Source organism: Schistocerca cancellata, chromosome 1 (genome assembly GCF_023864275.1).
Source record: "Schistocerca cancellata isolate TAMUIC-IGC-003103 chromosome 1, iqSchCanc2.1, whole genome shotgun sequence".
Classification (NCBI taxonomy): domain Eukaryota; kingdom Metazoa; phylum Arthropoda; class Insecta; order Orthoptera; family Acrididae; genus Schistocerca; species Schistocerca cancellata.
Window position 1 is genome coordinate 913,283,194 of NC_064626.1, and position 12,928 is coordinate 913,296,121.

General features: G+C 40.5%; 1 protein-coding gene across 1 annotated transcript in view; it reads right to left on the reverse strand.

Annotated features, from left to right (window-relative positions):
* Positions 1-8,398: 8,398 nt before the first annotated feature.
* Positions 8,399-12,928, reverse strand: part of LOC126114040 (pickpocket protein 28-like) — a 196,644-nt gene continuing 192,114 nt past the window's right edge. The window contains exon 9 of the mRNA XM_049915022.1: positions 8,399-8,483. Within this exon, the coding sequence (XP_049770979.1) occupies positions 8,399-8,483 (85 nt within the window). The remainder of the gene's footprint in view (positions 8,484-12,928) is intronic.

Here is a 12,928-nt window from a genome sequence, read left to right on the forward strand (position 1 = left end):
ATCTTAGTAAATTAGCTTACTACGCCTATTTTCACTCGTTGCTTTCATATGGCATCATGTTGTTGTTGTTGTTGTGGTCTTCAGTCCTGAGACTGGTTTGATGCAGCTCTCCATGCTACTCTATCCTGTGCAAGCTTCTTCATCTCCCAGTACCTACTGCAACCTACATCCTTCTGAATCTGCTTAGTGTATTGATCTCTTGGTCTCCCTCTACGATTTTTACCCTCCACGCTGCCCTCCAATGCTAAATTTGTGATCCCTCGATGCCTCAGAACATGTCCTACCAACCGATCCCTTCTTCTAGTCAAGTTGTGCCACAAACTTCTCTTCTCCTCAATCCTATTCAATACCTCCTCATTAGTTATGTGATCTACCCACCTTATCTTCAGCATTCTTCTGTAGCACCACATTTCGAAAGCTTCTATTCTCTTCTTGTCCAAACTAGTTATCGTCCATGTCTCACTTCCATACATGGCTACACTCCATACAAATACTTTCAGAAACGTTTTCCTGACACCTAAATCTATATTCGATGTTAACAAATTTCTCTTCTTGAGAAACGCTTTCCTTGCCATTGCCAGTCTACATTTTATATCCTCTCTACTTCGACCATCATCAGTTATTTTGCTCCCCAAATAGCAAAACTCCTTTACTACTTTAAGTGTCTCATTTCCTAATCTAATTCCCTCAGCATCACCCGACTTAATTTGACTACATTCCATTATCCTCGTTTTGCTTTTGTTGATGTTCATCTTATATCCTCCTTTCAAGACACTGTCTATTCCGTTCAACTGCTCTTCCAAGTCCTTTGCTGTCTCTGACAGAATTACAATGTCATCGGCGAACCTCAAAGTTTTTACTTCTTCTCCATGAATTTTAATACCTACTCCGAATTTTTCTTTTGTTTCCTTTACTGCTTGCTCAATATACAGATTGAATAACATCGGGGAGAGGCTACAACCCTGTCTCATTCCTTTCCCAACCACTGCTTCCCTTTCATGCCCCTCGACTCTTATAACTGCCATCTGGTTTCTGTACAAATTGTAAATAGCCTTTCGCTCCCTGTATTTTACCCCTGCCACCTTCAGAATTTGAAAGAGAGTATTCCAGTCAACATTGTCAAAAGCTTTCTCTAAGTCTACAAATGCTAGAAACGTAGGTTTGCCTTTTCTTAATCTTTCTTCTAAGATAAGTCGTAAGGTCAGTATTGCCTCACGTGTTCCAACATTTCTACGGAATCCAAACTGATCTTCCCCGAGGTCGGCTTCTACCAGTTTTTCCATTCGTCTGTAAAGAATTCGCGTTAGTATTTTGCAGCTGTGACTTATTAAACTGATAGTTCGGTAACTTTCACATCTGTCAACACCTGCTTTCTTTGGGATTGGAATTATTATATTCTTCTTAAAGTCTGAGGGTATTTCGCCTGTCTCATACATCGTGCTCACCAGATGGTAGAGTTTTGTCATGACTGGCTCTCCTGAGGCCATCAGTAGTTCTAATGGAATGTTGTCTACTCCCGGGGCCTTGTTTTGACTCAGGTCTTTCAGTGCTCTGTCAAACTCTTCACGCAGTATCTTATCTCCCATTTCGTCTTCATCTACATCCTCTTCCATTTCCATAATATTGTCCTCAAGTACATCGCCCTTGTATAAACCCTCTATATACTCCTTCCACCTTTCTGCTTTCCCTTCTTTGCTTAGAACTGGGTTGCCATCTGAGCTCTTGATATTCATACAAGTGGTTCTCTTCTCTCCAAAGGTCTCTTTAATTTTCCTGTAGGCAGTATCTATCTTACCCCTAGTGAGACAAGCCTCTACATCCTTACATTTGTCCTCTAGCCATCCCTGCTTAGCCATTTTGCATTTCCTGTCGATTTCATTTTTGAGACGTTTGTATTCCTTTTTGCCTGCTTCATTTACTGAATTTTTATATTTTCTCCTTTCATCAATTAAATTCAATATTTCTTCTGTTACCCAAGGATTTCTATTAGCCCGCGTCTTTTTACCTACTTGATCGTCTGCTGCCTTCACCACTCCATCCCTCAGAGCTACCCATTCTTCTTCTACTGTATTTCTTTCCCCCATTCCTGTCAATTGTTCCCTAATGCTCTCCCTGAAACTCTCTACAACCTCTGGTTCTTTCAGTTTATCCAAGTCCCATCTCCTTAAATTCCCACCTTTTTGCAGTTTCTTCAGTTTCAATCTGCAGTTCATAACCAATAGATTGTGGTCAGAATCTACATCTGCCCCAGGAAATGTCTTACAATTTAAAACCTGGTTCCTAAATCTCTGTCTTACCATTATATAATCTATCTGAAACCTGTCAGTATCTCCAGGCTTCTTCCATGTATACAGCCTCCTTTCATGATTCTTGAACCAAGTGTTAGCTATGATTAAGTTATGCTCTGTGCAAAATTCTACAAGGCGGCTTCCTCTATCATTCCTTCCCCCCAATCCATATTCACCTACTATGTTTCCTTCTCTCCCTTTTCCTACTGACGAATTCCAGTCACCCATCACTATTAAATTTTCGTCTCCCTTCATCATATTTTGGGGTAATTCATCACTGAGGAATAAAGTATTTATTGCACAAAAGCGTGTAATCAGAATAATAGCTGGAGTCCACCCAAGATCATCCTGCAGACATTTATTTAAGGATCTAGGGATATTCACAGTAGCTTCTCAGTATATATACTCTCTTATGAAATTTGTTATTAACAACCAAACCCAATTCAAAAGTAATAGCAGTGTGCATAACTACAATACTAGGAGAAAGGATGATCTTCACTATTCAAGATTAAATCGTACTTTGGCACAGAAAGGGGTGAATTATACTGGCACTAAAGTCTTTGGTCACTTACCAAATAGTATCAAAAGTCTGACAGATAACCAACAAGTATTTAAGAAGAAATTAAAAGAATTTCTGAATGACAACTCCTTCTACTCCATAGAGGAATTTTTAGATATAAATTTAAAAAAATATTAAAAAATAAAAAATAAATAAAAAACACAAAAAATGAAAAAGTGGTTATATTAACTTAAGTATGTTGTTAAATTAACTTAATTATGTCATGTATTGGAAAATTTGACTCGTTCCACATCATTACGAAATATCGTATTCATGATCCATGGAACTAGTATTAATCTAATCTAATCTAATCTAAACGCTGACATGTCTGTACTAGCCAAACGCTAAATAAATAATTATTGCTCTATGACATACCAATAGCCAGTAAATGAAATAAAATTAAGTATTATCAGAAACCAGTTACAGGTTAAAAATATTTTGAAACAGAAACTATTGCTAATTAACTCAAATTACCTTTCTCAAGACAACAAAAATTGTCAATACATTAAAGAGATTACGTTCATTTGCAAATATCATGTCTTCCATAATAGAAGACTATCTTCCTTTTCAAGGTTTAAGACGAACGAAGTATGGCTTCAAACAAAGAAACTAGTTTTAAAAATGTACAGAACTTTGTCACTATAAAATTCTTTAACCGAAGAATTAACAACATCCCCAAATAGCTTTAACGTATTATTCAGCACTTACATATGTAGAACTCATAATATTAACAAACACTGCTTAAATCCAAACCTCATGTCTCACAACGACATAGAAGCAGAAAATAAGGAACTGCTTATAGCAGTTCCTGATACCCGTTCCTTCACGTAATTCTAAACTCGCTCACTACATTAAAACACCGACCAGGAAACAAGTGTTCCTAGGTACACTATCGTCTACGCCAGAATTTGACGGAAGTCAGACTTTTTTTGTGTGGTTCTAAGTATGCAGGATGGTCAGAACCAATTTGGAAAGCGTGTAAGGGTGTTGTATGGTAGGTTGTGCTGAGAAATAACTGTTAAGGAAAAAATTCGATATGTTGCCCCGTTTCGGAATTAATTTGCACTGAAGTTAGCCAATAAGCCGTGCAAATTCAAGCAACTCGCCAGATACAATTAGTTGTTCTCAAAGCGTAGATAATAGCCACCGAGACTGCTAAGCCTTTTGTTCGCGTTCGATCATTACTATCAGCCCACGTCCAATTTCTGTATCGTTTCCAGGAAATCAAGCAAAGAACACGTTTGGTGACACCATCTCTGGGGCGCACTTAAATATGCGCCCGCTTCGGCCTGATTGACTAAATACAACGCTAAATAACTCGGAAACGCACAACGAATCGATTTTTTTCGTGAACAATTGTTTTCATCACAACCTACCCTGCAATACTCTCACAAGCTTTTCACACTGTTTATGACCACCCTGCATACCGAAAGGATATGCTAATGCGAAGTAGAGATGGCGTATTCGTTGCAGTAGACAAGAAACTCGCATACACCATGATCGAGATTGAAGTTCATGCCAGATTGTTTGGGGAAGACTATGTATCAAGGGTGGGCATCAATTTGTCATTGTTTCTTTCCGTATAGCACTTAATACACATCCAGATGTAAGCGAAATCCTTAGAGATAACCTCAGTTCATTAGTACATATGTTTCCCAATCCGAGTCATACAATTATCATCGGAGGAGACCAATCATCTAACAGTCAACTGATAATTTACTGTGTTTTAAGTAATGAGCATGACAGGACATCCTGCGCAACATTACTAAATACCTTCTCTGAAAACTACCTTGGCCAAGTAGTTCGCGAGTCCAGTCGTGATGAAGCTGTGTTGTACCTAATGGCAACAAAGTGGCCTGATCTCTCTGAGGATGGTTGTAATGAAACTAGTATCAGTCGTCATGTGGTAGTTTTAACTTCAGTGATTACGAAAGTACAAAGGGCAACTACAACAATTAGGGGGGTTTAACTAAGTAATACGTTAGGTAGAGACAGGAAATTCTATAGAGGCTTCCCGCGCGAATTTAGATAGCCAGGGCTACCTGCTGTAACAGCACTAGGGAAACAACAGCAAAGCAGACACTGTCTCTCCAAGCAGCTTTGATTTCTTGAGTTGGTAATGCAGTGGATTGCATTGTTATTTCTTCTTTCCTAGTTAAAATTGAATTTCACGTGAATACAGAAGTATTGTGTGCCGTTGCTCAGTGGAACAACGTTGCCCACAAAACCCAGGATGCTATGTATTCCAGTTTCCAGTAAAATGTCGCTTGCTAGCGCGTATCGGTATCTCGGTGCAAATAAGCGGATAAAATAATTTTTCGTAAACAAGAATACGCACAGAATATTTCCTCTCTGAGACAGACTGCGATTTGAAAAATGAACATGTTAAGGAAGCATTAACAAATGTTTTCACAAGTTAAATCTATCCTTTTTTGTCGTTACGTATGTGTTCTTCGTTAACATTAAGTACGAAAGAAGTGAAAGAAACGAACGACTAAGTACTTTTGCTGTTGAACGTGGTGGTCTTGTAGTACTTAACACATTTTCCCAACTCAAAAAAAAAAAAAAAAAACAATGGAACACCAGGGAGTCACCAACTGATAGCCTGGACCTAACGTACAGTCAGCCTACAATACCTTGGTTGGAGTTTCCAGGTTCAAACTAAAAAGAATCAAAAAGAAAGAGGCAGTAAAGTCTGACATAAGAAAACGTCTGATGTAAAGATAGACGAAATGATGCCCATCAAAAAATAAATGTTGCAGCCTGAAACAAAGGAAAGGAAGTAATGGACGAGTGACGACATATTACAACTAATGAATGAAAGAAGAACATGCAAAGCAGATCCTCGTGGGTAGAGAACAATGAAAAAAATTATCAACAGGAAAAATCAGAGAAGTAAAAGAAAACGAAATGAAAGAAAACAGCTCAGATATTGAAACTTAACAAACTGAATATAACAAGTTCATTATTTATAAGAAAGTAAAAGAAATGACTGGGTACTTTCATGCAAGACCGTCATCTATGTTAGTAGATAATGATGGTAAGCAGATCATCGTCAAAAACGAAAGAACGCAAGACTGGAAGAACAATTTGGAAGCATTTTTTCATGACGATAGATCAGATCCATCTGAAGTCACTGGAGAAATAGGACCAGATATTACGGCGGATGATGCGAGATCAGCAGTAAGAGCAATGAAAGATAGAAAACAGCAGTACCATATGTGTTGCATTTGGAAATCCTTAAATTGTCTGATGAAGAACAAATAGATTCAAATGGCTCTGAGCACTATGCGACTAGACTTCTGAGGTCATCAGTCGCCTAGAACTTAGAACTAATTAAATCTAACTAACCTAAGGACATCACACACATCCATGACCGAGACAGGATTCGAACCTGCAACCGAAGCGGTCGCCCGGCTCCAGACTGTAGCGCCTAGAACCGCAAGGCCACTCCGGCCGGCAAGAACAAATAGAAAGGTCGACAACACTGTTCAATAAAGTTTATAATTCGGATATCATTCCTCAAAAATGCCATCAATCAATTTTGCTCCCCCCCCCCCCCTAAAAAAAGAGAACAAGGAGCCAAAAATATAGTGATTTCAGTACAATAAGTTTGATGGACCATCTCCTGAAAATGTTTCTAAGAGTTACTCACGAAAGAATCTACAAATTTTGTGAAGAGCAACTGGCACCTATAGAGTTTGATGTGATAAATGCTGTCGGTACTCCACAGGCTCAGTTCTGGATTCAAATCTTAATCTAGAAGTACAAAATCGTGACTGTGATAACTGCGTCTGTTTCATTGATTGCCAAAAAGCTACTGATAAAAGTTTATAAAATGTGCGAGGTACTAAAAGTCGTAGGATAGATGACAAAGACCTCTGTATCGTACTCGAATTTGACCTATATTCGAAACAATCTGCTGTAGTGGGTAAAAAATAAGTAACTTGAAACAGTATAGATATTCCGAGCAATGAGACAGGACTGTATTTTGTCATTATTGATCATGATATGGCCTCTGAAAATGTCGAAGAAGGATCATTCTTGAATGGAGAGGAGCTACGCTAATGATCCTTTAATATCTGCTGACAACTTAAAATAGTTCAACAATTTCTATCGCCAATTAGCGAGGGCAGTAAGCATAATGGCATAGCAATCAAAATTTACGATCATCTGCAACAAGACATAGCGAATTGTCATCTAAACATTAATCGTAAACTTACTGAACAAGTAAACGAATACACACGTCTGGAAACTAATATTAACAACCAATTGGATAACGTGCAAGAAATTGTAGTCCATATTGAGAAACACCAGAGCTGCTTTTTAATGACTAATGAGCCCAAGAACTATCACCTCACAATCGAAAGAAATTAAGATTTTTACCTTGATACATATTTTCCGCCATTCTCAATTAAATGAAATGTCGTGTGACGAGGGCCTCCCGTCGGGTAGACCGTTCGCCTGGTGCAAGTCTTTCGATTTGACGCCACTTCGGCGACTTGCGCGTCGATGGGGATGAAAATGATGATGAGTAGGACAACACAACACCCAGTCCCTGAGCGGAGAAAATCTCCGACCCAGCCGGGAATCGAACCCGGGCCCGTTGGATTGATAGTCTGTATCGCTGACCACTTTTTTTTTTTATATATAACACAACACCCAGCCCCTGAGTGGAGAAAATCACCACTCAGCTACCAGGGGCGGACGCCATTCTCAATGTAACTGAGACTTGGTCTTTTACCAAGAAGACGGCCAGAAGACTTGAGGAACCTCGGTTATGGTTATACAGGAGTATGCGTAGAGTGCCATGGACTGATAAAATCACTAACTCCGGAAAACGCAGAAAACTGCAACATCTCGGTCATGTAATGAGGAATGGAGACAGATATAAACTACTGCATAATATTCTTTAAGGAAAGATGCATCATTGTGAAAGAGGACGAGGAAGTAGAACATCTCGGCACGGAAACATAATAACATTAAGGACAAGAGTTTCACACACGAGCGAGGAACTTCTTTGAATAAGGAAAGTGATTTAGCTTTGATGGTCACCAACATCCAACACGGATAGGCTCTAGAAGAAGAAAGAGACAAATTGTACGTTACCGAACTCTACATTTAACTGCTGGTTTCACAGAAAGAGAGAATCTCTTGTACTGTATACGAGATCTGTAATAAAAGAAAAGCCTTGACGACCTTATTTCTGTTATCTGTGAGAAGAAGAGAGAACTTGATCAAGTAGTTAATACTAAATCTGTTTCACATTTAGTCCTATTGGTAAGAGATACGTATGCTCTGACCCTCAGGAAATAACCAGTGACTGAAAAGTTTTAATGGCCAAGTCATTTCTTACAGAAATTAGCAAAATAAAACGTTAATAGGAATGACGTGCAAGCCATTTTGTCACAGTGTTTCACATCGAGAATTCGTTGCCAGTAGTAATGCTGTGACGAGTCTGGGCGACTTTGCACCCAAGTAGACAATTTAAAGTATGTGATACCAATATTGTCACAGACAAGGATAGCGGAGGCTTGACCCTTGAAGAGTGTCAGTGCGGGTTGCAGGGGTAGTGACAACCACCAACGACCTTGACAAGGATGCATGATTTCATCAGTGACGTTGAATGTACACTCCTGGAAATGGAAAAAAGAACACATTGACACCGGTGTGTCAGACCCACCATACTTGCTCCGGACTCTGCGAGAGGGCTGTACAAGCAATGATCACACGCACGGCACAGCGGACACACCAGGAACCGCGGTGTTGGCCGTCGAATGGCGCTAGCTGCGCAGCATTTGTGCACCGCCGCCGTCAGTGTCAGCCAGTTTGCCGTGGCATACGGAGCTCCATCGCAGTCTTTAACACTGGTAGCATGCCGCGACAGCGTGGACGTGAACCGTATGTGCAGTTGACGGACTTTGAGCGAGGGCGTATAGTGGGCATGCGGGAGGCCGGGTGGACGTACCGCCGAATTGCTCAACACGTGGGGCGTGAGGTCTCCACAGTACATCGATGTTGTCGCCAGTGGTCGGCGGAAGGTGTACGTGCCCGTCGACCTGGGACCGGACCGCAGCGACGCACGGATGCACGCCAAGACCGTAGGATCGTACGCAGTGCCGTAGGGGACCGCATCGCCACTTTCCAGCAAATTAGGGACACTGTTGCTCCTGGGGTATCGGCGAGGACCATTCGCAACCGTCTCCATGAAGCTGGGCTACGGTCCCGCACACCGTTAGGCCGTCTTCCGCTCACGCCCCAACATCGTGCAGCCCGCCTCCAGTGGTGTCGCGACAGGCGTGAATGGAGGGACGAATGGAGACGTGTCGTCTTCAGCGATGAGAGTCGCTTCTGCCTTGGTGCCAATGATGGTCGTATGCGTGTTTGGCGCCGTGCAGGTGAGCGCCACAATCAGGACTGCATACGACCGAGGCACACAGGGCCAACACCCGGCATCATGGTGTGGGGAGCGATCTCCTACACTGGCCGTACACCACTGGTGATCGTCGAGGGGACACTGAATAGTGCACGGTACATCCAAACCGTCATCGAACCCATCGTTCTACCATTCCTAGACCGGCAAGGGAACTTGCTGTTCCAACAGGACAATGCACGTCCGCATGTATCCCGTGCCACCCAACGTGCTCTAGAAGGTGTAAGTCAACTACCCTGGCCAGCAAGATCTCCGGATCTGTCCCCCATTGAGCATGTTTGGGACTGGATGAAGCGTCGTCTCACGCGGTCTGCACGTCCAGCACGAACGCTGGTCCAACTGAGGCGCCAGGTGGAAATGGCATGGCAAGCCGTTCCACAGGACTACATCCAGCATCTCTACGATCGTCTCCATGGGAGAATAGCAGCCTGCATTGCTGCGGAAGGTGGATATACACTGTACTAGTGCCGACATTGTGCATGCTCTGTTGCCTGTGTATATGTGCCTGTGGCTCTGTCAGTGTGATCATGTGATGTATCTGACCCCAGGAATGTGTCAATAAAGTTTCCCCTTCCTGGGACAATGAATTCACGGTGTTCTTATTTCAATTTCCAGGAGTGTATATCATCAAGATGGTAGTTGACAGAATTTTTTTAAAAAGATGGCAGTAAGTTTAAAAATTAAAGTTGGTGGTGGTCAGTAATTTTAGAAACATTAATAGTGGCGGATGACAGTGAGTTTAAAAATTAAAGATTCATCCTATGACAGTGCATGATGGCGGTATTCGATTATTTCTCAAAAAAATTTCGTAATCACAAGCGCACACAAATAAAATTCATGCATTATTTTTTCATACAATTAATGAGTTGTAAATAACATGTATTGCTTTCAGACATTCAGACAGGCACAATAAAACTGGTCACCTCTGTAGCAGAATGGTTGGTGTCACTATCTTTGGTGCAGAAGGATACAGGTTCGATTACCGGTACCTGCTCATGTTAATCTGAGGTGGGATGTCTGAAATGGGGATTCACTCAACCTCATAATAAAATCATTCACTATTATTTTTCAGACGATAATGGCCATAAGTTACTATGTTTACCTTATCCAGAAGCATAAAAAAGTTTATCAACCTGTGCCAGTGTGTGCTGTTTAACAGTAGAAATTACAGTGTATGGGCACTTGGACTGAATAAGATGTATGTGCACACTGCTTGGTAGAAAGCGGTTTAATGGAATGAGAAACATGTCATACAGAAAAAAAGTGGTAGAACGCAAATGTGTAAACTTGTTTTTACGTTACAGTAGGCTCACGCTGAATCAAACAGCAACGACCTCATCCAGTAGGTGGTGGCACAGAGGGTGGACAGCAACAATGCGTAATCTCAGACGTGCCTGTCTTATCGGCGTTTGCCGCAACAAGAATCTTGTGAAATCTTAATATTCAGCTTTTAACCACGAATTAAGTCATCTCGCAAACTGTTTGTTTATATTCATGTTTATCGGAAATGTTTCTCATTTATACTTTCTTTCGTGTTAGTTTCTTTGCTGTTGAATCAGAATTTTACAGCAAAGTCTCCTAGTTAACACTTATGGGAGCTAAAAATGACAGCTTTGAAGATCGAAATATTCAGTGCACTGAAACTGCTTCGCGAGAACAGACAGCAGTACAAAGAGGTTCAAAGCCGCTCAAATACTTAAAAACACAGGTTCTCGCGCTTTCTCTGGATAAATGTGAAGTTCCTAGGGCGAAATCGCACTGTATGTAGAGTATCGAATGTTTACCTGGTGTGTATGAGAGTTATGATGAAACTTGTTCCACGTAGGTAATTCAGTGATTACATATTTCCCCATCCATAACATCAAGAGCTTATAAAGGGTATGATGAGAAGATTGTATTCAAGTAGCAACCACTTCAGCTTCCCATCGAAGTTTACGAGGCCTGTTGAAAATAAAGTGAATGCTTTTATTAAAAACCTGATGACATATGTAACTGCCCCACCACAGAGATCACACACATGTAATGGAGACCGAAGTATTTGCTTCTCATCTTGGTATAACACGGCACACATGACGTTTAGGCTTTGGTAAAACTGAACTCGCTGGGAGAGCGTTTTGCTTGTTGCAGCAAGTCTTTTCTTGCTGACAGTGCATTTGCCACTCAGCTAGGTGTAATATGACATGCATGTCAGACGTTGGCAAGAATGAAATTGCTGACTGAGCGATTTGCTTGTTTATAAATGTCTCATATCTAACCGGAGTACTCTGATGTGCATCTCAATTAAGCACTGGCAAGACTGAACTCACTGACAATGGGCTTTGTAAGCACCAACTTGTCTGTACTTGTTGAGCTGATGAAATATGAAATTTCATCAGTGCATATGTGCAGAAACTTTTGCTGCTGATTCAGCGAGAAGCTTCGAAAGTACTCAGAAATATTTGGAACTACTGTCTGGAAGGAGGTTACAAAGTCAGGAAGCAGTCATTTGTGGCAAATTATTGACGCCGAACCAAATGATATTTCAGTGATATATTTTCTTCTTGGAACATGCAAGCAACTCTTCAAAAAGTATCATGTCTTATATTTTAATAGTGTTAATTCTTACATACTGATTAACTGCTGTAACTTAGACATGATTTTTTAATTAAACATTGCAGAATCTATTGTGCCTATCATCAAAACATCCGATCATGAAGAAAATTCGTTACATTTAGCAGCGCTCCCAAAATTTAAATCTGACATAAAGTAAGTCTTTCACTTCCTGATTCTTCCTAAAACACATTCAAATCGTTCACGAAGCCTGTTCAAATTTCCTTTTCCAGATAATTGTTATACATATTTCAGACCTTGCCGTATCTGTGAACACAGCTTTGTTGTCTTTCATAGAACATGCTTTTTTTTCATTCAGTGTTGCAAACTCTGTAAGCAGCTACAGATAGATCAGTGACTGTCTAAAATAGAGACAATCAATCGCTGAGCAACTCAGCATCTCCGACCCCACAGTGATAGAAGAAGAAGGCCTAAGTCTCTCGGTGTTGAACTGTGAACATGTGCTTAGAATCAGTTCAGTTGTTCAGTGAGCATTATAGTTTTAATACATGTCTTTCAATTCTGTTCGCCGGAAGATTAGTTGTAAAAGTGAAGTGTTGTAATCTCGATGAAATATCTGTGGAAAACTGGCGTTGTTGCAAAAGAGGCAAACTGAAGCAAACTCTGTACTGGAAGTTGTATTTAAATCTACTTCTCATTTGCTACATAGATTAGAATAGCTTTTCTGAAAGAAGAATACAGACAAAGAAAAAGCCAGATAAAACAATGTATTTAGGAAGCAGAAGGCAGAGAAGAAGATTATGATGAAATGATGATGATCAGTATGATGATGGTGATGAATAAAACGATGATGAATACAACGATGACGAATACAACAATGACGAATACAACGATGATGAGTGCAGCGATGATGAATATGATGATGATGAGTATCATATCGATGAATATGACAATGATGAGTATGACAATGACTATGACGATGATGAATATGATGATGGTTATGATGATGATGATTATGATGAAGATGCATATGATGATGATTATGATTATGATGATTCTGAATTAAATGATGTATACAATGATGATGGTGACGATGAT